Source organism: Anabrus simplex, chromosome 2 (assembly GCF_040414725.1).
Source record: "Anabrus simplex isolate iqAnaSimp1 chromosome 2, ASM4041472v1, whole genome shotgun sequence".
NCBI classification, from domain to species: Eukaryota; Metazoa; Arthropoda; class Insecta; order Orthoptera; family Tettigoniidae; genus Anabrus; species Anabrus simplex.
The window spans coordinates 944,949,570-944,975,898 of record NC_090266.1 but is presented as its reverse complement, the minus strand read 5'-3'; the positions used below and the strand labels follow the sequence as shown (position 1 = coordinate 944,975,898).

At 38.6% G+C, this 26,329-nt stretch overlaps 1 protein-coding gene across 2 annotated transcripts in view; it reads left to right on the top strand.

Moving 5' to 3' along the window:
* Positions 1–26,329, top strand: part of Wdr24 (WD repeat domain 24) — a 347,230-nt gene that overhangs the window by 238,050 nt on the left and 82,851 nt on the right. The window contains exon 10 of one of the 2 annotated variants that reach the window (XM_067141742.2): positions 3,734–3,822. The exons of the other annotated variant lie outside the window; for it this stretch is intronic. Within the exon in view, the coding sequence (XP_066997843.1) occupies positions 3,734–3,822 (89 nt within the window). The remainder of the gene's footprint in view (positions 1–3,733; positions 3,823–26,329) is intronic. 2 annotated transcript variants of the gene reach the window in all.

Sequence of the window (26,329 nt, the reverse complement as noted above, 5' to 3'; positions counted from 1 at the left end):
CTACTGAAGAGGTGTCCTGCATACTAGAAAATTCAGATGTTGAATCTGAAAGTGAACAATCCGATTCAGACGGCGATTTTTTGCTAGTAACAAGCAAGACTAGTGAGGACGAAGATTATAATGAGACAGAGGATGGGTTATCAGTAGGAGAAGTCGAAAGTGCTAATTTGCCTCCGACTCGCCTCAAATGTTTCAATCTCAGTTTGGTGTTTCATCGGTGAAAATGGTCGCTTGTGACAGAACCGAATGGGGCTCTTGGATTCAAACTCTTCATTTGGAAGGCTGGGCTGCAGTGAACGTCGTGAAAGAGCAGGGAGGTCCCACAACATACGCTTACCACTGAACCACCAAGTTGACGACTCTGTCATTAGTGCCTTTCGTCTTCTCCTTGATGAATCGATGCTTCGTCTAATAAAACGACATACAGAATCAATCGCTCAGAAAGAACTCGTGAAAATGAACTGGATGTGTCACTCGAGGAGTTGGAGGCTATGATTGCCATCATGTATACTCGTGGTGTTCTCTGTTCCAAAGATGTGTCTGTGGATGATCTATGGTCGCCTTTTTGTGGACAGCAATCCATGAAGGACACAATTTCAAGAGATAGAAATCAACCCGAGCTGAGTGCCTGCCAGCTAACAAGTTCGCTCTTGTCTCTGAAATCTGGGACAAGTTTGTGGAAAATTACCTTCACTGTTACAGCCTAACCATTTTGTGATGGACTGGGAACATACAGTGCACCTTGACAGTGTACCAGGGGAAGAACAAGAACGTCCTTCTTCTTAGCACACAGTATGCTCATGTAACAATGAGCACAGAAGCCAGATGAATAACTTTCTACAATGGCATGAATTACGGGGTAGATGTGGTCGACCCAATGTCTCGTAAATATACCACCAAGGGTGCATGCAGAATGTGGCAAGACATGTCTTACTACATCCTAGACCTAACAGTTATCAATACTTGGGTCATTTACAAGTAAGTAATGAGTAGGAATATAAAGCGGAAGAAGTTCATCCTCCATCTGGCAAGTGACCTAACAAGACAGAACAAGCAAGTGCAACAACAACAACAACAACAACAAGAGGAGGTTGTAGGACCATGTCCATCTAAAAAAGCAGAAGTGCCAAGTTGGTCTGTGTAAAGGCAACAAGTCTAGCTATGCCTGCAGCAAGTGCATCAAAGCAGTATGCAGAAAATGTGCACGAAAGGTAGAAGTTATTTGTACAAAATGTGTTTAGGTTGTTTATAATTTCCTTATAAAGTATTTGTAATGTGGACAACTGACTAACAAAAGGTGTTCAATTGAATAATTCTGTGAAAACTCCTAAGAAGAACGCAAACATGATGCAGTTGTTTGTGAATATTCTTGTGTCCTTTAGTAATATAAAAGGTCCATACACTAAAGTAAAGTATTTGTGTGTAAAATAAATTTGTGGAAACGTAGTAGAAGAAAATATATCTTATTGATTTCTAACTTGAACATTTACGAGTATTTCTTATGATGGTTCAAAATGACCCTTTACCGTTGTTTTAGGAATGTAAGATTCTCTCTTGTTCTAGCCCTATAGTGCCCAGGATAGGTCTCTATAGGAAAACAATTACCTTCATTCAGAATGATATTTATATGATTATTCTATAAAAATTCTCCACATAATTGAAAACTTCATGGTATGTATTGTTACTGATCTGTCACAATGGGCATTAGCGGCAGAGATGTTTCATAGCGACAGGAAAATACTAAATTCCCAACATTATACATATGTAATGCGGGGCACTAGAGGGCTAATGTAAAAAACTGATAACCTCACGATTAATAAAAACACTGAAAAACTTCTACTGTATTAACATCTACTTGATTAGCATCACTAGGTCTCCCTGAACAGTACTGCAGACTGCTTTTCTATCAAGCTTTGAATCTTAAGTGGTTTGCACAATTGCTCTTTTTCCAAAACTGTTCCTCTCTCTGTATTTATGGACATTGCATGCAAAGTGCTGATTTAATTTGTCTAATGTTTTTGTTCTTCTGTCCTTCAGCATCTCAGAAATGCTGGTGCTTGGTTGAGCACTATTTGTGGCTGCACGTCCATGTGCTGCACAAATTGGAACTTTATTAGTGTCCCAAGACCTCTGTGTATTGCTAAAATACGTATTTTGTTTCCAAAACACTCCACGATAGACGAAGTTACATAAAAACCTAAAAGCACTAAAGAAAAACAAATCACATGAATACTGCTTTAAATACTAGGAAAAATTAAATTAATTGTGGAAGACTAAAGATAATAGGCAACAACACTTGTTTTGAAGAAGCGCACCTGCATCACTTTGATGGTATGCCTGCAATGTTGGAGGATGGGTATGACCTTGTTTCAAAGACCTTCTGTTCACTTTGATGCTGGTTGGGGTTGGGATAAATGTAATGATGAAGGTGTCGCAGCTCCCTCCTTTATACATACACTCTTGGTATCAGCAGATTTATGTCTCAAAATGGCTCCAGTGTTATGCAGTACAACGCATTCCTGTATGTCTACCTCTTAGTATTGTTTCTTCATACGGTATCGGGGCTGAAGTGAAATGAAATTATATGGCATATTTTTACGGCTGAATGCCCTGATTTTACATGTAATAAATATCTTAAATAAATAAATAACTTAATGTTATTATTTCAATTGAATGCCCTGACTCGTGCCATCCTAGTTGAGGAGCTAATGAAGATGAAATGAATGGTGGGTCAATGCAATTTGGGTAAGGAAGTCGAAGGAATCGGCTGTGGCCAATGAATAGGAACTGTCTGGCGTTTGCTTGAAAGTGAAAATGAAAAACAACATAAAACCATTTTCGGAGCAGCTGATGGTGGGTTTCAAACCCACTTGTCTCCCAAATGCAGCGCTTCGTTCCAAAGCCGTAGCACGTTAATACATGCAGCCATTCTTCTCAGTACAAAGAATTCCTAAATAGGCTTTTTGGAAGAGAACAGAACAGTGGACGTTATGTTGTTGTCAGTTTAGGCATTACAAACATGAAGTGCTTTAAATGAGAGCTCCGTAGTTATTTGCGTAAGTTATCACAATAATAGTGATTAGCAGTGAAATTATACCATAGTTTCCGATGCAGTAGTCCAAATTGGTTATAGAATACCACATCTCATAAATTGTTCATCTTGTTCTTTGTATTATTGGGAGTTCATAAAGAATATGTACAGCCTATCACAGATTTTTGCCCATAATTATTTCAAAGACTTATGGTGTGGGCATCATAGACCATCAGCTCGGTGAAACTGAGAGTCACTATATCGCTTGATTTAGAGACTGCAGCTCTCTTGTGGCAGATTTACTCAGCTTGCAGTTTTGTCGAAGATGTGGATGAGAACTTGGTAATTTCTGAGAAAGTAATATACTTGATTTAGTTCCACTAAATGGTACTGTGTTAGGAGTGGATATCATCCTAAGTCAAATTTTCACTTTCGACCCTTTTTCAGTCTGATGTTATCTGAATGTGTTTAAACAAGCCAGCCTCATATTGGTAGATTTACTGGCACATTGGCACATTTAACTCCTGTGGGACAAAATTCCGGCACATCAGCATCTCTGGCTTATAGGAGACCAAACTGAAAGCATGAAATACTGGTTTCTGGGAGGGCAGTCATGCTCGAAGAGAGCAAGAAGACAGAGTTATCTAATGCTCAAATCTGGTTTTTCCCTAAACCTTAATATAAATTGATATGCTATTTCAGGGACTCTGAGACCAGGGAATGGTTGAAAATGGCAAAATCTGGAGATGACTTCTACATTAGAGCACTTCACCAAGGCAACATTATGGGGGGTGAGTATTAGTTGGGGATAGGGAGACAGATATAATCATTGCATGTGCTTCTATGGCTCCTCATGTGCATGGCTTGGGGTATGGATGTGAAATCTTTGTAAAACACACAGGTAGCTATGTGTGCTTCATCTTTGAAGGGCAAGTAACATCTTTGTTATCAACCCCATTATTGTATGTACGAAGCCTGTTGTAGGCTGTGATAATTTGTGCAAGTATAATAATTTGGATTTAATAGTTAATTAGGAGCCCTGGGAGGGACAGTGTGATTCCTTTTCAAAAACTGGCAGGATATCTGCTGATAGTTGCCTTGATCCATTACTGAGCTACTCAACTAGGGCTCTCCAGTTCTGGCTAGACCTATGACTATGAGGGTAGGTGATAGTACTGTTAAAAATAAGTGAAGGACAGCTTTTGTTCTTGTAGTGGATTCTAGATATTTTGAAGTTCCGATGGACCCAGTTATGTGTTATGATAAATAATTCAGAAGAATAATATTTGGCATAGTAAACTGCTTTACAATTAGGAAATTTCCCACAAGATAATGTAGGAGGTGAGTGGAGAGGGTTTTTTTATACTTTAAAAGTACATGCATTTTACAAACTCTTTTCTTGATTTGCCATTTTTGTGGTAGGGTTCTGAACATTTTATTTTGCTTCAAAAGTCAAATGGATTTGTACTACATGCCTGCTATGTCTCAGTTGCGACAGGTCACTACAGACAAATAGGGGCTGCCTGACCAAGGCGGTAAAGGCATGCTCGGTTCAGAATGACTTGGGTTCGATTGCAAACGCCGGAAAAGCCATCCATCTAGTTTTTGATCTGATTTTTGATATGCTCTATTGGTGGAAAAGAATCTAATTCCCTCCATGGGAACTTAGAATTTCCATTTGGAATTGCTAGGCGGGCATTAATTCCATTGTGGAGTTTTGTCTCCCGTATGCAGTTATCAGACTGTGCTTCATAAATAAGCTTCTGATAAGTTCACCTGCATACACCCCAGCGTCAGTGGGTAGGGTCTGACACATCCCACTCTGAAGAGTCTAGTGTCAGACCTAAGACGAAACGCTGGTTAATAGAGCAAACGCCGGAAAAGCCATCCATCTAGTTTTTGATCTGATGCCCGTTAGGAAGTCGAAAAATTTCAGAAACAAGATTTCCACTTCTGGAGATCCACGTGGTACTAAGGTTCACTTAGCCTACACCAAAAATGAGTACCAGGTTATTTCCTGGGGGCAAAGGCGGCCGGACGTAGAGCTAACCACTCTACCCCACCAAGTGCGAAGGTTACGGATAGTGGAAGTCTTTACCTTCCACCCCTCCCAGGGCCTTCATGGTCTGTACGGAGATGACTTTGCCTCTGCTTTGCACTGCAGACAAGTAAAATAAATATATCATTCATATCAGGGTTGGTTTACTTTTCTTCTTCTTTTATATACATAACATATATTTATGCTTCATGGAAGAGAATATTTTAGTTTCGTCCGCGTGTTACCCTAACCTCATTGTGCATTATTTGATTTAGTGTTAGACTATTTGCTACTTATTTGTCATTGTGTATGTACTGCACTTGTTATATCTTGTGTAGGCTTACCGCATACCTGATTTTGTTTGTAAAGTATCGTCATCATCTTCATCTTCATCTTTGTTATAATCTTTTTCGTGTTCCCAGATGCGACCACACAGATTATGGTTCCTCTCCCCTTTATTCCATCTTTCCACTGTTCTTCATCTGTCTCTGTATTCCAGTATAATTAAATTATCTTCTGCTAATCTTATCAAGAACATTAATTATGAGCTAAGTTTTTTCTTTTATCCCTCTTTTCATTTGCAGTCGACTGACGTTAGCAGTGCATTTGGTTTGTCAGTTAATCTTCTACTCCCATCATAGCAGGTTTCATCCTGGCTGGGATCCATGTCATTTGAGGGTGTTTGAATGCAACAACTTGTTATTCATTTCTGTCACATTAAAATTTTCCTTTGGGACAAAATTCTGACACCATATTAACTGAAGATCTAATAGCTATGATCACGAAATCAATTCACTTAAGTTACAAGCTTTCTTGCTTTATCTCATATAACTGCACCTCAGTGATAGTACTTGGAGTGTTCACTGTGTTAGAGCCATCTTGAACTGTATGCATCAGCTCACTTTACCTCCCTATATTTAAACTTCAAGTGTCACTCGTATACCTGTTATAGGGCAGCATACTGCTATCTCTGTACTATTTCTTCATCCTCTAAATAACAGAATCCTACTTTTCTCGTGTGCATGCATTCAAAAGAACAGCCATTGTTGACCAGATGTGTCATATTTCTACAATTACCGAAGAGGAAAGGCATATACAATCTGTAATATGACTTATTATTATTATTATTATTATTATTATTATTATTATTATTATTATTATTATTATTATTATTATTATTATTATTATTATTCCATTTATATTCTTCAGAAACATTCTAATTATATTCTATTCTTCCTCATAGGTCTAAATAATTTATTTTTCTCCATTTTATCACTTTCTACTTTTAATTCTGCTGGGCTGAGTGGCTCAGACGGTTGAGGCGTTGGCCTTCTGATCCCAACTTGGCAGGTTCAACCCTGTCTCAGTCCGGTGGTATATTTGAAGGTCTCAAATACGTCAGCATCTTGTCGGTAGATTTACTGGCATGTAAAAGAACTCCTGCAGGACTAAATTTCGGTACCTTGGCGTCTCTGAAAACCGTAAAAGTAGTTAGTGGGATGTTAAGCCAATAATACTATTTATTACTTTTAATTCTTTCTGTTTATCTTCATTTGACCTTGACTTCTGTAACATTTATTTCTGCCTCCTGTGTTTGATTCTTGTTTTATTGTCACTGGCCAGGTTTTTAGCTGCATATATCATTACAGGTGTGGCAGACGAGGTGGTGGTATACAGTTTATAATCACTAGATTACATGCCTAAAGCCTTGATTCAATTCCAAACCTCGCTGCATTGTTCATATGGAGTGAGGACAAATGATGCTGTTGATGGTGATTTGTCTGTCAGATGGTGACATGAAGCTTGAGCATGCCCCTTGGTGTTTTTCGACAGGAGTAAGCTACGTTCAGACACCGGGTTTCATCCTCGCCTTACATCATCATCATCATCATCCCATATCTACACGAGCAAGTTTCCCATGGGCCTCTTGCACCAGGCGAGCCGAACATGTCCTTGGACACTCCCGGCACTAAAAGCCACGCGATAAATAAAAATTATAGGTATGTACAGTGTGAGCCTCTGTCGAGTTGCTGGTTATTCCCTGTAGCATGTCTGGACGAGTGGATGATGCAATAGCTGCCTGACCCATATAGATCGTCCAGTGATATCCTATGAAAAGTTTTCAGTTTCTTCGTTGTCAAGTTTGTAAAGATGGTAGTAGAACAAGCAGATATATTTATGCTCAGCATCACTTGCGGTCACACGGTACGTTATTTCTGTTCCAATCAAGGGTAAAATAATGGGTACCAGGTACTGTGTAGGAAATGTATGTGGTTTTTGTAGTTTGTGTTAATAAGCATAGTACAGAAACCTATATTGAGATCTTATTTCTCAAAAAAAAAAAAAAAAAAAAAAAAAAGAAACTGGGTACTAGCTACTTTTATATTTGGTTCAGCCATATCCCTTGTTCGATTTGAAAGCATTACAAGATTCCTCCACTGCACTGACCTTAGGTAGTTCTGGTAACTTGTGGTGTATATGTGCTTTTGCATTAATAACAAACTGAAAATTTGGATAAAATTCATTGAACCCTTTGTCAATTATGCTCAATTAACTAAAAGCATGCATTCCTAGCATGCTTGGTGCTATACTCCTCCCGCAGCACAGGGTAGCCAGATAGTGAAAGTCCTCCCACGCTGAGAGGTTAAAAATAAAATTGCCACTCATTTTTGGTGTAGGCTGAGTGAACTTCAGTTCATGTGCCTCTCCAGAAGTCGAAATATTGTTCCTGAATGTTTTTACTCCCTAAGGGGGAATCAGACCTACATCCTTTCTAGTGATCCGAGCCCCCCTTTTACCGCTTCGGCTAGGCAGCTTTTCATGTTATGTACCTTTTATTGACTTCAAATATCAACTCTTTTAAATGAACCTCAGTACTGCAGTTTTAGCCTTCGGATGTCATAACCAGTTCTGTACTCCTAAATTATTGTACTACAGTGGGCATGTAGTCCTAATTCCTTGAAAAAAGTGAAGACCAAACTAACCGGAAGAGTATCTTGATAATAGAGGGGCACTGTAAAGCGAATTGAAAAAAAAAAAAAAAAAGTTAATAGAGGGCAAAAAGTTGTAAGAAGAATAGGAAAATGAAGAGAAATGAACAAGAATGTCCCAATTCTAAAAATCTAGTGGTTTTCAACTACGAGTATCAGTACAGAGTGGCTGCCAGGAATAATGTGGTACAGAAGCTGACTGAAACAACCTGTGGAGCACAGCCAGACACAGTGAGAACCTCAGCACTACCATTATGTTAATCGGCAGCAGAGTACAGTTGCCCAGTATGTTACAGATCTTGCCATACAAGGAAGTAGACGTGGCAGTCTGTGAAATGTGTTGCATCATCATAGGCTGTCTAAGACCTACACCATGTGAAAAATTGTACTATCTTGCTGGCATCGCACCTCCTGATATCCGACATGAGGTAGCAGCCTGTAAGGAGAAGACCACATCATTAAAAGGGCTAGGAGTGGGAACGAAGCGGCCGTGGCCTTAATTGAGGTACAGTCCCAGCATTTTCCTGGTGTGAAAATGGGAAACCATGGAAAAATATCTTCAGGACTGCCGACAGTGGGGTTCAAACCCACTATCTTCCGAATACTGGATGCTGGCCGCACTTAAGCGACTGCAGCTATTGAGCTTGGTTGTTCTGTATTTGGCATGCATGGATACAAGGGGGCGACACGTGAAGACTGAGGCCCTGGAAATTTCCGAGCAAGGAGCAAGTGCGAGGGAGATAATTGTGCGACGGAAACAGAAGAGGGCAGGTCTCGAGCATAACACGTGATAATGCCGTGGGGGTGAAAATCACAAGTAGCCAACATTCAGCACAGAAATTTTATGTGGATAGCCAGCCTAACGGGATGAAAAGGTGGAGTTAAATTATATTTGCACCTCGATTTACACTGTAATTAGGATAACTAATGACACTATATGCCTCTTCAGAATTAAGAAGACCGAGCTCGATAGCTGCAGTCGCTTAAGTGCGGCCAGTATCCAGTATTCGGGAGATAGTGGGTTCGAATCCCACTGTCGGCAGTCCTGAAGATGGTTTACTGTTTTTTCCCATTTTCACACCAGGCAAATGCTGGGGCTGTACCATACTTAAGGCCACGGCCGCTTCCTTCCCACTCCTAGCCCTTTCCTGTCCCATCGTCGCCGTAAGACCTATCTGTGTTGGTGCGACATAAAGCAAATTGAAAAAAAAAAAAAAGAATTAAGAAGAAAAATTGACTCGAAGGTATGTGCTATATATTCCAGAGGAATGTAAATTATTCAGTTGCGATGCTATCGCATAATGGAAGCGTTCCAACGCATTAAACAGAACACATGGCCTGCTACGGGAATTGCTCCGATTGCCTCAAAAGCAATTGGGAAATTGCAAGAAGTTTACAATTGAATTCATTTCTGCATACCATCAAGACTCATGAGATCATCTTAGCTACCTCTTGAATGCACTGTTTCTAATATTCATGATATCAATGGAATAGACTGATATTCTCTCTGGGAGGTTTCTAGGGTCAGCCATCTTGTGCCGGTTTTCAATAAATAGGCCAGACAGACACGCACCCCAGTCAGTCTGGAATAGTCACAGGGCTCGCTCCATGTTACTCCTCACAAAAATCAGTCTCTATGTGCGGTGATAATCTGAGACAATAACCAGAAATACTGTGCTTAGATATATAAAGTCTTACTCAGAAACAGTTCACAATGTATTTGATAGCACCCAAATTTAGAATGATTCCTGTAACATTTAGAGACGGATTTGTGATTATTATCATATATATATATATATATATTCGGGCATAAGTTCAGTGCGGAACGACAGTCCTGATATCACTCTAGTGTGATTTGAAGTTATGTGATTGAGTACCTTAATATTCTATGTTGATGTAACAGCTTTCTTCAGTGGAGAACAAGATACAACCCACGTTTCAGGAAACAGCTACTCAGTTCTGGACCCTTGATACCCCGAGGACGATCCTTGCTGGAGTGGAGTTTTAAGTCTTTCCAGCATGGGCCTTCCTGAGGCTCGAACAGAAGGCACAATGCAGTGTTCAGATAAGTGCATAATCCCATTATAAGTAATTATGAATGCGTATCTTGTAAATAATTCATTGTTATATTAGGATGTATATTCATCCTATTTAGGATTTAGTATAGGAAGCTTTTGAGTGAGTTAATTTACAAATATATAAAGTTTTGGTATTTCCACCTATTCAATACATAATTTAATGATGTTATTCAACTACAACATTTATAGAATTATACAGAACTAGTTTCGACACATAATAGTGTCATCCTCGGCTGTTAATGAAAAATAGGCATACATACAATTCATAATATGACTTAAAGTAATGGGTGTGGAAAAACTATTTAAAACTGTTTTGAAAATATTAACACATTAAAAACATTTATAACAAGTAAAAAACTTGCAAGTCAGTTACATGTTAAAAGAGTTCATTAAGGTCTCCTCATAAACAGTCGGTTGCGATGTTCTTGAAATTGTGCTCTTGATAAAATGCTGTGTTTCATTCATGTGTATAATGCAGCAGTATCATAAAAGTTGTGAAGGCTTGCAATTTTTAGTTTATGTCCTAGGCTTATGAGGTGGAAAACATTCAGATGGCTTCTTAAGATCTTACTAGAGCGTGTGTTTCTTAGTTCAATGTGGAACCTGTAATGAAATAAAACGCCGTTAAAAAACCTATGTTGGAATTGTCTGAGTCTGTACAATCTGAATGATAATGATGAAATGTTTATAGGGGGGGGGAGACTCACCTCAAAATGTCGTAGGACGAACCTCCTGTTAGCCACACGCTATGACCGCCGAGACAGCACTGAGTGTGTGTTCACAGTCGGACGATGTTAGGAGGGGGGAGTAGGGGCAGGCCGAGGCAGCGCATGTGGGTCGCGCATGTGGTGGGAATCAGGTGGGCGTGGGCTGCAGGACGAATACTGAGAGAACTTATTGCGTATTACACGTAAGATTAAATTCTTATTTGGAATCTGGACTTTATTAAGAAATGTTATCAAAAAGTCGAAAAGGACTTTCGGAGTTTCAGAAATATCATTGAGATTAAGATTGGCATTGAAGTATTGGTCTATATGAATGTAGCATAATTCCGTAGCGTCGAGTAATGGTCCTTTACTCAAAGATTCTAGTATTTGGATATCTTGTTCCAAATTTGTAAAATTATGTTTTAAATCATGTATATGTTGCCCGACAGCGGAGAATCTATTATATTTTACTGTGTTGACATCCTCAGCGTATCTAATCCTAAAGTTGAGCTCTGTTTGCCCTAGGTAGGTGCTGCCGCAGTCATTGCATTGAAATCTGTAAACACCTGATCTTAGATGAGGGTTGGATTTATTTAAAGTAGCTGTGTTGTGTAAAACATCGGAAGTTTTATTATCCGTTCAAAAGGAAATCTTTACATTGTTCTTTTTGAATATGTTGGTAACTCTATGAATATTATTATTAAACGTAAAGGTTGAATAAGAATTATGACTTGGTTTATCCCTAATGAGCTTAGTTTGTGGGTGTTGTTTAATCTTATTGATTATGCCTTCAATAAAAGAAGTCTTGTAGCCGTTAGCATGAGATATTTTACGGATAATATTCAACTCTTTATTTAAATGGGTCTTTGACATCGGAATTCTAAAAGCACGGTCTACTAGGCTGAAATAAGTGGCTCTTTTATGGCCTTATGGCTACGCTGGTTTGTGTTGGCTTCCTATAGATGAAAATTTTTTTTAATTGCCTTTTTACATCTGTCCTAACGTCGTCTTGCACATCCTGTGGCATTTTTCGTATTGCTACTTCAGATTCTATCACTAATTTGGAAGCAATGTTGGCTAGGTTAACATTAGGCCAATTGTGTTTGGACCCTTTAGACAGAATACTCTTTTCTACTTCATTTAAATCAATTTTAGATAAGTTAACTAGAGGAGTATGGAATTGATTCGTTGAATCTTTATTGACATTATATTTAGGATTATTAGCGGGGGTTGTTTTGCTAGAGACTAATTCATTATGTAACATTAAGTTTCTTTTCTTGTGTTGTTTGTTTGATGTTAAGCAAATTGGTAAGCTTATCTTGAACCTGAGCTTGAAAAAGGTTCCATTGAGCCTTCGTGAGTAAAGTTGTGGCCTTGAGGTGAGCCTCATACAGTTTCTGGTTTAAAAAGGATTATTTTCTTATGAAGAAACTTCAATTCATTCTTTAACCATAACTTTTTAGCTTTTAAATGAACATCGCTTTGATGTTTAAGAACTTTGTTTTCTGAAAACGCTCTTAAGGAATTTGTGGGTCAATACCAATCAATACCGATCATTTATAAAAATTTAAAAACTTATAGTCATGTTAGTGAACTAGAGATACAGGACTTTGAGTTTATTAAAGTTGTTAATCAACAACAATTATTTCACTTTTGACAACACGATTTATAAACAAAACGGGCTATCCATGGGGTCTCCCACTTCAGGGATACTTGGAGAAATTTATATGGATTTTTTGGAAGGTTCCGCGATTAATAACATTAACACGTTCAACAGTATACCCTATTGGTCTAGGTATGTAGACGACGTATTCGTAGTGTTAGACGAAAGGCTAGTAGATGCTAAGACCACTTTAAATAAACTCAATGACATAGACCCGCACATCAAGTTTACCTTGGAGACTGAAAATAAGGGATCAGTTAACTATTTGGATTTAACTATTAAGAGACAGCCCCCGTCATTTTCTTTCAGCATCTATAGGAATCCAACACAAACCAGCGTAACCATAAGGCATGACTCAATACACCCACAAGCCCATAAAAGAGCCACTTATTTCAGCCTAGTAGACCGTGCTTTTAGAATTCCAATGTCAAAGACCCATTTAAATAAAGAGTTGAATATTATCCGTAAAATATCTCATGCTAACGGCTACAAGACTTCTTTTATTGAAGGCATAATCAATAAGATTAAACATCACCCACAAACTAAGCTCATTAGGGATAAACCAAGTCATAATTCTTATTCAACCTTTACGTTTAATAATAATAATCATAGAGTTACCAACATATTCAAAAAGAACAATGTAAAGATTTCTTTTTGAACGGATAATAAAACTTCCGATGTTTTACACAACACAGCTACTTTAAATAAATCCAACCCTCATCTAAGATCAGGTGTTTACAGATTTCAATGCAATGACTGCGGCAGCGCCTACCTAGGGCAAACAGGGCTCAACTTTAGGATTAGATACACTGAGTATGTCAACACAGTAAAATATAATAGATTCTCCGCTATCGGGCAACATATACATGATTTAAAACATAATTTTACAAATTTGGAACAGGATATCCAAATACTAGAATCTTTGAGTAAAGGACCATTACTCGACGCTACAGAATTATGCTACATTCATATAGACCAATACTTTAATGCCAATCTTAATCTCAGTGATATTTCTGAAACTCCGAAAGTCCTTTTCGACTTTTTGATAACATTTCTTAATAAAGTCCAGATTCCAAATAAGAATTTAATCTTACATGTAATACGCAATAAGTTCTCTCAGTATTCGTTCTGCAGCCCACGCCCACCTGATTCCCACCACATGCACGACCCACATGCGCCGCCTCGGTCCGCCCGTACTCCCCCCTCCTAACATCGTCCGACTGCGAACACACACTCAGTGCTGTCTCGGCGGTCATAGCGTGTGGCTAACAGGAGGTTCGTCCTACGACATTTTGAGGTGAGTCTCTCCCCCCCCCCCCCCCCCCCTTATAAACATTTCATCATTATCATTCAGGTTGTACAGACTCAGACAATTCCAACATAGGTTTTTTAGGTTCCATATTGAACTAAGAAACACACGCTCTAGTAAGATCTTAAGAAGCTATCTGAATGTTTTCCACCTCATTAGCCTTGGACATAAACTAAAAATTGCAAGCCTTCACAACTTTTATGATACTGCTGCATTATAAACATGAATGAAACACAGCATTTTATCAAGAGCACAAATTCAAGAACATCGCAACCGACTGTTTATAAGGAGACCTTAATGAACTCTTTTAACATATAACTGACATGCAAGTTTTTTACTTGTCATAAATGTTTTTAATGTGTTAATATTTTCAAAACAGTTTTAAATAGTTTTTCCACACCCTTTACTTTAAGTCATATTATGAAATTGTATGTATACCTATTTTTCATTAACAGCTGAGGATGACACTATTATGTGTCGAAACTAGTTCTGTATAGTTCTATAAATGTTGTAGTTGAATAACAGCATTAAATTATGTATTGAATAGGTGGAAATACCAAAACTTTATATATTTGTAATTCTTAGTTCAATACGGAATAATGAAATTTCTTACGTTAAATGAGTTAATTTAGTTTATTTTTGTAAGAAATCATGGAGGGATTGTTGTAATTACTCAACTTTAATTATTAGTTCACGGTAAACACGTAATTCAGTTTTTGGCAACATATTAGATGTAATGTTTTGGAATAGGAATTTTTAAGTTAATTTTGTAGTGCATTATGTTAAAGGGTAAGGTGGCAGTATATAATAGTATAATGATTGCATGTAAATCGAGTCTGATTACTGCATGATTTTTTGAAGCAGGAATGCACTCGATATATTTCCTTTTGTATATCGATTAGTAGGAGTTAGTAGCATAAGGTCCATGGATGCTGATTTGCTGTATGGTGTTCTATGAATGATGCTGGGATTCGAATCCAAGACCTCCATTTGGATAGAACTCTCAGTAAGGAAGCACTTTAATATTAATTTCCTCTTCTCCCTTGAATTTTAAAGAAGTGTGTATATATATATGTTTCTTATATGACAGGTCATTGAGTTTGAGTGTTGTTTTACCTTGGACGTGGTCAGCTCATGAATCCCGGTCTATATTTCTTGAGGCTGTGTTAGCAGGAATTGGATAGTGAGAAAATTCGTTGTTAGGCCCCTTAAAACAACAAGCGTCATCATAGCGTGAAAATCCATTTAAAATATATGATTATTTCAAGTTGTGATTTGTGCCAAGAGGTGACATTTATATGAGATGGATTTAAGAGATTATGTTCTCAATAGAATGTGACGTTTAAAGTATTGTGTGAGGTTTTCATGGAGAGTTGATATTTTAAAAGAGCTTGTGAATGAAAGAAGACCAAGGGGCTAAAAGGAGCATGACTACTTGTTTGTTCCGGCTGTCAGTGTTAAGTGAATCCCTCTCTGAGAGAGGGACAGTGCTTGGGTAGAAAGACACAATTCTTGACAGAGTTTGTATTATACAATCACAAGGGAGATTTAAATATTTTATGTTTGTTTTATATACCAGGAAATAGTTCAGCTGTAAGGTCAGGTAATTAATTGACGAATGTAGGGGATAGGAACCCCTTTTTGTAAATTAAGTATTTAGGGTTTTCCTTCCCGCAACCCACCACGATGGCAGAAGATCCATGATTCGAATCCCGGCAAAACCAACATGAATTCGTTCGGATGTTTCCTTGACCTGGACAGATCTGTACATACAACCAGTGGTTGATTTTTTATTTTTAATTGTTTTGTTGTTTCTTGTTTGCTGATATATGTGGTTTTATTTGTTTATAAGTAAATTCTGATTTTACTCATGTAATGAGTCTAAGTTCATATTTCTCGAGCCCAGGTATTGGCTCATTCTATTTAAGTGTATAATTTTTTTTTTTTTTTTTTGTAAATGGTAGGTCAGCATTGACCACTCAACTAGCTTCAATTATTATTATTGTTTAGTTTTAACTTGGTTCCCAGTGTCAAAGGGAATGCAATATAGGGTTCGCTGATGCATTCGTAATTACAATAATTTATTAGATCATTAATGGGGATGTACTTATCTGAAACAAATTCAAAATCATTTTGTCATGTGAGTTGTTTTATTTTATGTATTTTGGAGGGTCACGTACTCTGACGTATGGTCTTGAAGACCTATGTAAACATATGTATCAGTTTGATGCTGTATAGACTTTTGGGCTTATGCCGTGTCAAGAAAATAAGGTGAAATTCTTAACGTTTCGCAGAAAACTGTGCTCTGAGTCCTCAGAAGAAATCTCGACTGACCACGAGAAAGGCTTCTTAAACAATGACCCTTTGAAATTTTGAACGTTATACTAGAAGTGGAAATGATACATTCATTCTATACAGCATCATATCTGTAAGTATGGGCCATGAAAGCATTAATGGCAATATGCGTCAGTTTATTTTACAGTTCTTCTATTTTTTGCCAAGGCCATTAAATATTAGTTGCTTATATTGGGAGAATATCATTTGCCGTAGCATAGAGTATCATGAATTTTCCTCCACACCCTAAAGCCTGTAAGCTAGTTACAATTTTTTTAGATTCGAATAAACCACCACGAGAGATCTGGTAATCAAGATCAAGGGTGCGGAGAAGTGTGCGTTCGAATCCTGCACAGGCATTGGGCATTGCCACATCTGTTGTCAAGGATACAGTACTTGGCTTTAGCTTTTGTGATGGCTTAGTATCCCAGGCCAGAAAGGGTTTAATATTATGTAGGAAACTTACATCGGTATGTGTGTATGGAAATATGCAGAGTTATATTTTACGTAAAGGTAAAACAGTATACCATTATGTAAAAAAAACTGTAGTTGTAATATTTGAATAATTTATTATTGAGTTGATGAATGAATGCAAGGCCGTACCCAGGATATAGTTTTGTGGCGGGCTTTAAAAAATGAAAACTATAGATGCAAATAAAATCATTATATTTTAAGTTATAAAATGTTTTTGTCTTCTTCTGCTTCTTCCACTTTTCCCACGTTTGTGGGGTCATATGCAGATTTGGTCCTATTTTATGGCTCAATGCCCTTCCTGACGGCAACCCTATATGGAGACATGCAATCACTAGTGCGTGTTTCGGTGGTGGTTGGTAGTGTGGTCTGTTGACTGAATATGAAGAGGAGAGTGCTGTGACAGACACAAATACCCAGTCCCCGAGCCAGATGAATTAATCAGAAGCGATTAAAATCCCCCACCTAGCTGAGGATCAAATCTGGGACCCTCTGAACTTTAGGGCTGTATGCTCACCATTCAGACAAGCAGTCAAACTTATCAAATATGTTTTATCCAATAAAACAGTTTTCAAACATGTTCTGAGCAATACAATACTTTCTACAACTCAACAGGTTAAGTGGTAAGGTCAGTTAATTCATAGCTGTACAGTGGGTGCTATGTTTGGCTCCATGGCTAAATGGTTAGCGTGCTGGCCTTTGGTCACAAGGGTACTGGGTTTGATTCCTGGCAGCATCGGGCATTTTAGGCATAATTGGTTAAATCCACTGGCCCGGGGGCTGGGTGTATGTGTCGACTTCATAATAATTTCCTCATCACGACGCGCAGGTCGCCAACGGGAGTCAAATCTAAAGACTTCCACCTGGCAAGCTGAACTTGTCCTCGATACTCCCAGCACTAAAAGCAGTACGCCATTTCATTTCACTGGGCGCTATACCGCGTGCGTGCACTGCAAGACAAAATATTGTGTAATTTGTTTAAACATGATAATCAAAATACTTTTTCACTATAATTATATAAATATTTACAGGTTTGATTCATTTTTGAAAAATCTTCCAGAGGCTCATTAACATTGAAAACATTTGTGTGTTTACTGGAAATGTATTATTTAAATTAAGAAAGTGCCATCCAAGTGTCATTTCTAAAATTGAATAATTTGTCCCTGTTAGCATTTTAGGCTTCTATGTGAATTTCATTAATTTACAACAGACATTTATGAAGTTATGCATACAAAGCACACCATAAAAATGAATTTATTCACTCATACAATATTCTGATTTTTGGAAAGTTATCTTTCACTGTGTAGGTCTATTATTATTATTATTATTATTATTATTATTATTATTATGGTATTGTTAATAAAATAGGGGGCCAATGCATGTATTCTGACTTATTTATGTTATATTATCATTATCACTTCATTCTTCATGTCTGTCCGTTAAGGAATACATAGTTAAAAATAGGAGAGGATTTCCACCAATCAATACTTATTTATTGTATATATTAAACTACAGGACCGGTTTCGACCTCATATTCAAGGTCATCTTCAGCTGAACCATACATACATATATATTTATATAATGAAGCTTTGATTAAGATTGTGGTGTTGAAGGAATGCCATATGATGATGATGTACATTTAGTTACATACAAATGGGGCACGTCTTAGCGTGAACTGGCGTATATGTCATTCTGCACAATATTGCAACGGTATGTCTAAAATGTTGAAGGTCTTAAAACTAGTGTATAAAACATGTCTTTTCCTAAACTAACTTATATATATGTACAAGATAAAAACAATATATAAAAACACTTCATGAATATGAACATTCGTTCTTGCTTGGTGGTCAATACATCGACTAACTTCCGTATTTAAGTCTTATTCACAGTTGTACACTTCAGCTGCTATTCTTGGAGTTTGTAAAATTGCATGGATAAAAGTTTTGTCTTCCTGTGCGTATGTGAGATAAAACACTTTCAATTTTAAAAGGGTGCCAAATGTATGGATGAAATTCAAGTAAAATATGTTCAGTAAAATATGTCGATGTATTGACCACCAAGCAAGAACGAATGTTCATATGCATGAAGTGTTTTTATCTTGTACATATATATGTTAGTTTAGGAAAAGACGTGTTTTATACACTAGTTTTAAGACCTTCAACATTTTAGACATACAGTTGCAATATTATGCAGAATGACATATACGCCAGTTCACGCTAAGACATGCCCCATTTGTATGTAACTAAATGTACATCATCATCATATGGCATTCCTTCAACACCACAATCTTAATCAAAGCTTCATTATATAAATATGTATGTATGGTTCAGCTGAAGATGACCTTGAATATGAGGTCGAAACCGGTCCTGTAGTTTAATATATACAATAAATAAGTATTGATTGGTGGAAATCCTCTCCTATTTTTAATTGTGCAATTGTCAATACGGAAATGAAGATTATAGATTACGAAGAAATACATAGGTCAAATCATAAGTCATGGCAACTATTTTTTTCTTTCTTACGAACAGGAGACAACACGGAAAATCTAAGATATGCATTTGTAAACATATGATATGTACTTGTGTATGATGGAACTAGATGGTGTATGTTAACAACAGTGGGGGGTCTAAGCATGCCCTCAAGTTCAGTGTGTGAGTGAGAGCGTCACAAATTGGAAGTCAACAAGCAGGAGCAACAATCGTAGGTTCTTCCACACCCACCTTATTTGCCTGATCTGAGCCCATGTGACTATGACCTAATCCCCAAAGTCAAGAAGCCATTACGTGGACAATGGTTTGCTAACAAAGAGGACATCGTAACAGCATTTCGAAGAGAGGTGTCACACGTTAGCGATGCACATGCAGCAAATGGTTTTCAGCGCCTGCCCCACCACTGGCAATGCACAGTGGAAACCTTGGGTGATTATTTCGAAGGTCTATAACCAGTGGAGACGTGTCCTTTGTACTTAGTCTTGTGTATTTGCTGTCTATACCATAATAAAACAATGTTTACCAGTGGCCTGTGTTCTGTCACTTTCCTACGAGAATCTCCTGAAGTCAGAATTTGTCTTCAGGCACTGTGCATAAGTACATGTCCTAAATTTTCAAATGCATATCATAGATTTTCCGTGTTGTCTCCTGTTAGCGAGAAAAAAAATGGTTGCCATGACGTATGACTCAACCCCCGTATTTAAAAAAGTATTGATGAGGTTTTTATATCTTTTGCAATAAGTACCTATATAATGTAGCCTTTTGGCATAGTTTTGTAAGGGATATATTGATACATTTTTAAAATTCTCATGTAAATATATTGAATGGTAAAGAATACGGTAATACTTTGGCTCCCACAGAGAGAACTTTGGTGAGAAAGGATAATTTTTCATACATAAAAAAAGTTTTGTATTACCTTCGTCATGACCGTATGTCATGATGCGCCCCTTTTATACCTCAGTGCCGAGTGCCAAGCGAACGGACTCGAGCGAATCTCAAATCTGCGACCTCCAAGAGTGAGAGATTGGGGATAATGATTTAAAACCTAAGCAAATGTACAATAGTGGCAAGAATTTACAATGCTCCGAATATTCATGTGAGTGATAATTTTATTTGAGTGTAAATTCGAAATATTCAAAGCATTTAATTCAATATAATTGAAAATAAAGTAAATTTTAGTGGAAGCAAGTCCTGTCTGTCTGTCTGTCTGTCTGTCTGTCTGTCTGTCTGTCTGTCTGTCTGTCTGTCTGTCTGTCTGTCTGTCTGTCTGTCTGTCTGTCTGTCTGTCTGTCTGTCTGTCTGTCTGTCTGTCTGTCTGCCTGTGCGTGTGTGCGCGTGCATGCTTTTATGAAATATCATACAGAACAGCGCCAATGTAGAAACAGAAACGCAATAGGAAACCTTGAAGGGTAGTTCGAGAAGCCAGTGGAAAGAAGTGTCACGTAGTGATTTTGACGCATCAGAAAAATATTTTGTTCTAGAGTGTTCCACGACACTCCCCCATTGGTTAGGCGGAAAGAACTCGTGAGCCAATCCGGTGGTGACACAACAGAACTCTGTGGTAGTACTGGATGATATTCAGGAAGGCACTGGAAAAATTTGAGAAAGTAGCGAATAAAGATATAAGCTGTAGTTTAGGGAGAACTAGTCCAGCTACCATGACTTATGCATCGTGGCAGTAAGCCACAGGGAGAGTCTAGGGGAGAACCTGTCCAGCTACTGTGAGTTACGTGTCGTGGCATTGAGCCACAGGGGCAGTGAGCCAGAGAGATGGAGAGAAAGAGAGAACCTTTCCAACTGTTAGAGAGGTTCATGAGACGGCAGTGTGCCATGAGAAGGTGCCAAGCTCGACTCTGTGGATCTGCACATTCCTTCGACTGGACTTCACGACGTCCGAGGCACAGAGAGAAGAATCGAGAGAAGGCAGAAGAGAGGAGAAAGAAGATTCTGAAACATGAGCTAAGTATTCACCAAGTTTTGCAGACATATTTCAATTGTAAATTAGCTTATCTAGAGAGAATTTGAGAGGACAGAGAGTTGAAGACCCCTCTCACATATAAAGTGTTGTATACAATTGCAAAGAGCAATTTTTGGTTTAATTGTGTAAAAGCAAGAGTGTGTAAATATTTTTTAATAATACAGGTGAAGGGTGTTGATGGTACATTGAAATTGTAGCCTTGTTATTGCCTTCATGTAAGCTCCTGAAAATCAAACCCAAGTCCCTAGCCTGTTCAATCCTTAGGATCGTGACACCTTGGACCAAAGAGTTCCGTACTCTTTATATAAAAACAAAACATACGTACAGAGGTACCATATCAGCATTATTTATTGCCCAATGAATTCAACAAATGGAGAGCCTCTACAACAAAACAGCTTTGATTTTTCAGTTTCAGTTACTGAATACATCACATACCATTACTTTTTATACTGTATTAGCTGTCCCCTTGCTTTGATACATGACTGAATTTGTCTTTGCATTTTGTCCACTAGTTCATAAATATATAATTGGCCTAAATGGTGATTCAGTATAGATCTTGCAGAGTGATTGATGGGTTGTTATGTCCATAAACAGCCTTCTTTAATGTATCCCATGTTTGGTAGGGTTCATATCTGGGATCAAGGTGGCCATACTAGGTAAGCGATATCGTGATCACGAAGGAATCGTTAATTAGAATACTATAATGGATGGACGGATTATCGTCCATTAAGACAAATTCTCCTCCAAAATGCCAGTGATGCTGTGTCACTGTGTGTCAAAGGATGTCTTCCCTGTATTATACAGCAGTTACAATTGCCCTGCACGAGTAGAGTGGTGTACGGTGGCCCCACATAATACCACCTCAAAACATCACAGAACCATTACTTTGCTGTGTGTGCTGGACAGTGTGTTTGAGACCTGAAGGCTGACCAGATTCCCTCCAAATACATTGCTGACAATCATCAGGAACAAGGCTTATGCGACACGCATAGTTGAAAAGGACTTTATGCAGATTCTGAAGAGACCATTCAGCATAATGTTATGCTCATCTGCCCCATGATGCCTTATGTTTGAGAGCTGGGCCTCATGATGGGCGTCAAGAGTGAAGTTGAGCATTATGCTACCTGTTTCTCACAGGTTGAGTTGAAATGCGGCAACCTGTGGCTGCCAGAAGATTATTATTCAGCATGGCACTGCAGTCGTAGCCCTTGGACCGCCAGTGCATGGCGAGTCATCAACAGTTCCAGTCTTCCAATACTGCTTTCGTGTTCGAACCACATCACTTTGATTATCGCCCACACTTGTTGACAATTCTTCTTGACGTAATTTGATTGTGCTTACATGTTCATGTGTTTACATTGCATGTCATGCCATCCTAGATGCTCACTACAATGCTTAGAACACACATCTTCTTCCTTACTAATGCAACAACTTCAACTGAAATACTGCCTTTCATTTGAGTGTGGCATTCTGCCTGTAGGTTGGGGTAAATGAAGATGTACCGAGCTCGATAGCTGCAGTCGCTTAAGTGCGGCCAGTATCCAGCAATCGGGAGATAGAGGGTTCGAGTCCCACTGTCGGCAGCCCTGAAGATGGTTTTCCATGGTTTCCCATTTTCACGCCAGGCAAATGCCGGGGCTGTACCTTAATTAAGGCCACGGCCGCTTGCTTCCACTTCCTAGGCCTTTCCTATCCCATCGTCACCATAAGACATGTCTGTGTCGGTGCGACGTAAAGCAAATAGAAAAAAAAAAAAAGAAGTTGTATGTTTACAAACAACTTAAGGGTCATATTTTTGGTCTGCTATCTCATTCCAAGATAGCCGCACAATTAAATGACATAAAGGTGTGATGAAAAACTTTTTTGATGAGTGTAAATTGTGTACACAAATAAGTGAATAAGTATTATTATTATTGAGCAAATGTATTTATCACAGGGCAAGTTGGCCACATGGTTAGGAGCGCGCAGCAGTGAGCTGCGGGATCTGGAGCTCCGGGTGATAGCGGGTTAGAACACCACTGTTGGCAGCCCTGAAGATGGTTTTCAGTGGTTTCCCATTTTCAAGCCAGACAAATGCTGGGGCTGTATCTTAATTAAAGCCATGGCCGCTTCCTCCCTGCTCCTAGGCCTTTATTATCCCAACATCGCTATAAGACCTATCTGTGTCGGTGCAATGTAAAGCAAGTAGTAAGAATAAATTTTTTTAACAAAAAATATCACATTGTGTCTACGTACAGGAGTATCACCACAAGTTGTGTTATGCAGTACTGAGTGCCATTAACTATGTTTCTCTATCCTGGACAGTTTTCAGTTCTTCTTAAGGTCTAGATACAGATGTTGATTCCCATAGGGAACCTGAAATATTTGTCCCGAATGAGTAAATTTATAATACCAATATACTTGGTCCGTTATTGGACATTATAAATTTTCTAGCTAACTCATTCCTGGTTGCCGGCATTTTGCCCCAGTGTGCTAAGTTGGGCTCATCAGTTGGTAAATAGCACACCTACCAAGACGCTTGGCTAGTGCATCCCGTGAAGGCCACTGCGTAGGTTAGTTGGAGCCACCAGCAGTACCAGTGTACTATGAGAGACTTTCTCATTTTCAAAAATTGATGCCTGTCTGGCCATGATAGAGATGTTGATCCCATAGGGATTCTGAAATATTTGTTCCAAATGAGAAAATTTATAATACCAATATAGTTGATCCGTTGTTGAACATTATAAATTTTCCAGCTAACTCCTACCTGGTTGCCAGTGTTTTGCCCCAGTATGCTAAGTTGGGCTCATCAATTGGTAAATAGCACACCTACCAAGACACATGGCTAGTGTATACCATGGAGGCCACTGCGTAGGCTACATAGAGCCACCGGCAGTGCCAATGAATTATGAGAGACTTTTTCTCATTTTGATGATGATTCTTGATGACTCCATTCAGAGGACTGATGTTTCCACTCAGGTTCAAAGGCCCTGGCCTAAGTTTCACTAGTCGCAGTGATCCTATTCAACTTGTCTTCTCCTTTGTGTTCATCCCCCATTGCAGGCTTGTACAGTAGTATGCAAATTAAGGCAAACAAGATATAGAAATGTGTCATAACAAAAAAAAGTGTAAAAACTACTGAAAATCAGTTCTGTAATTACAGAAAGTCATGCCTTAACACTTTATGGGACCTCTTTTGTTCTTAAAAACAGCATCGCGTGGCTGTGAGCTTGTATCCGGGAGATAGTAGGTTCGAATCCCACTATCGGCAGCCCTGAAAATGGTTTTCCGTGGTTTCCCATTTTCACACCAGGAAAATGCTGGGGCTGTACCTTAATTAAGGCCATGGCCGGTTCCTTCCAACTCCTAGGCCTTTCCTATCCCATCGTCGCCATAAGACCTATCTGTGTCGGTGCGACGTAAAGCCCCTAGCAAAAAAAAAAAAAAAAAAAAAAACAGCATCAATACATTTTGTCGTGGATTCCACCGAATTTTTGCAAATAATATTGATCAATTGATCGTGAAGCCACACCTTGATCAGTGAACATATGCTCACTTTCATTGATCTATCCAGTTTTTCCATTCTATTCTTATAAGTGGCCCATAAATTTTTCTGAGTACAGGGTAGTATTATAGGGCCACTCCTATTGATGGCGTTTATCAATGATCAGCCGAACGAAACTCGAAGTGAATACAGATTGTTTGCCGATGACTGCATAATATAGAGAAAAATACAGAATGCTAGTGATAATAGGTTATTACAAGCCAATATAAATGAACACAAAATGAAAATAAGTTTTTGAAAATGTAGTCGGATAAGAATGGGAAAGAAACATAGGCAAAGTGACTTTCAGTATTGTCATGCAGGTACCTAGGAATCCACGTAAAAAGAGATCTAAAGTGGGATACCCATGTAAGAAGTGTAATTGGTAAAGCGTACAAGTCCTTACATTTCGTGATGAGGGTGCTAAAGGGCAGCAGTTCCCAGGTGAAGGCGCAGGGCTGTAAATTACTCATTAGGCCAGTCCTGGAATATGGAGCAGCTGTATGAGAACCATACCAAACAGGACTCATTAAGGAACTTGAGATGGTACAGCGAAAGGCTGCAAGATTCATGCTTAATGATTTCAATCCTAGAAATAGTGTGACAAGTATGAGAGAAAAACTTGAGTGGGAGACACTGGGACTAGAAGGAAACAAACATGCTTGAAAAGCCCTGTTGCATAAGCAGGACAGGTCATCCACAAAAAGTAAAAGGTAGATCACAGAAAACTAACTATGGTAAATATTTGTTTATAAATCGGGGAATTGATGATTGGAATGCATTACCTGCAGCTGTCTTAGAGCCTTTTCCCAAAAATGAAGGTCCGGGCTAGTTGGCCATGCAGTTCGAGGCACGCGGCTGTGAGCTTGCATCCGGGAGACAGTGGGTTCGTATCCCACTGTCGGCAGCCCTGAAGATGGTTTTTCGTGGTTTCCCACTTTCACACCAGGCAAATGCTGGGGCTGTACTGTAAGGCCACGGCCGCTTCCTTCCCATTCCTAGGCCTTTCCTATCCCCATCGTCGCCATAAGACCTATCTGTGTCGGTGCAACTTAAAGCCACTAGCAAAAAAAGTGAAGGTGCTTCAAGAATAGACTCCAGCATTCTCTAAATTGTGTGTGAGTTTCAATATGATGGTGTCATATTTCAATGCAATGCTCAACCCACTGTAAATAGTAGTTTTAAGGCATCTGGATTATTTAAGGTATGTGTGAATTTGTATAGTTGTATATGCTGTATTTACAGTGCTAAGGTAATAGTTAGAAATTGTACCGCTCAATATACTGTAAGTCATAGTGTAAAATTTTGAAATACTTTGTAATGTTAAGCTAGCAGTACGGGGCGAGTTGGCTGTGTGGTTAGGAGCGCGCAGCTGTGAGCTTGCATTCAGGAGATAGTGGGTTCGAACCCCACTGTCGGCAGCCCTGAAGATGGTTTTCCATGGTTTCCCATTTTCACACCAGGCAAATGCTGGGGCTGTACCTTAATTAAGGCCATGGCTGCTTCCTTCCAATTCCTAGGCCTTTCTTGTCCCATCATCGCCATAAGACCTGTGTCGTTGTGATGTAAAAAAAAAAGCTAGTAGTAGGCTCAACCTATAGTATTGTAAGCTGTAGTGTTAAACACTGGAAATACTTGAGTTGTGTGTGATTTTGTATGTGATGATAAATAATAATATTATTTGCTTTACGACCCACAAACTACATTTTTACGTTTTC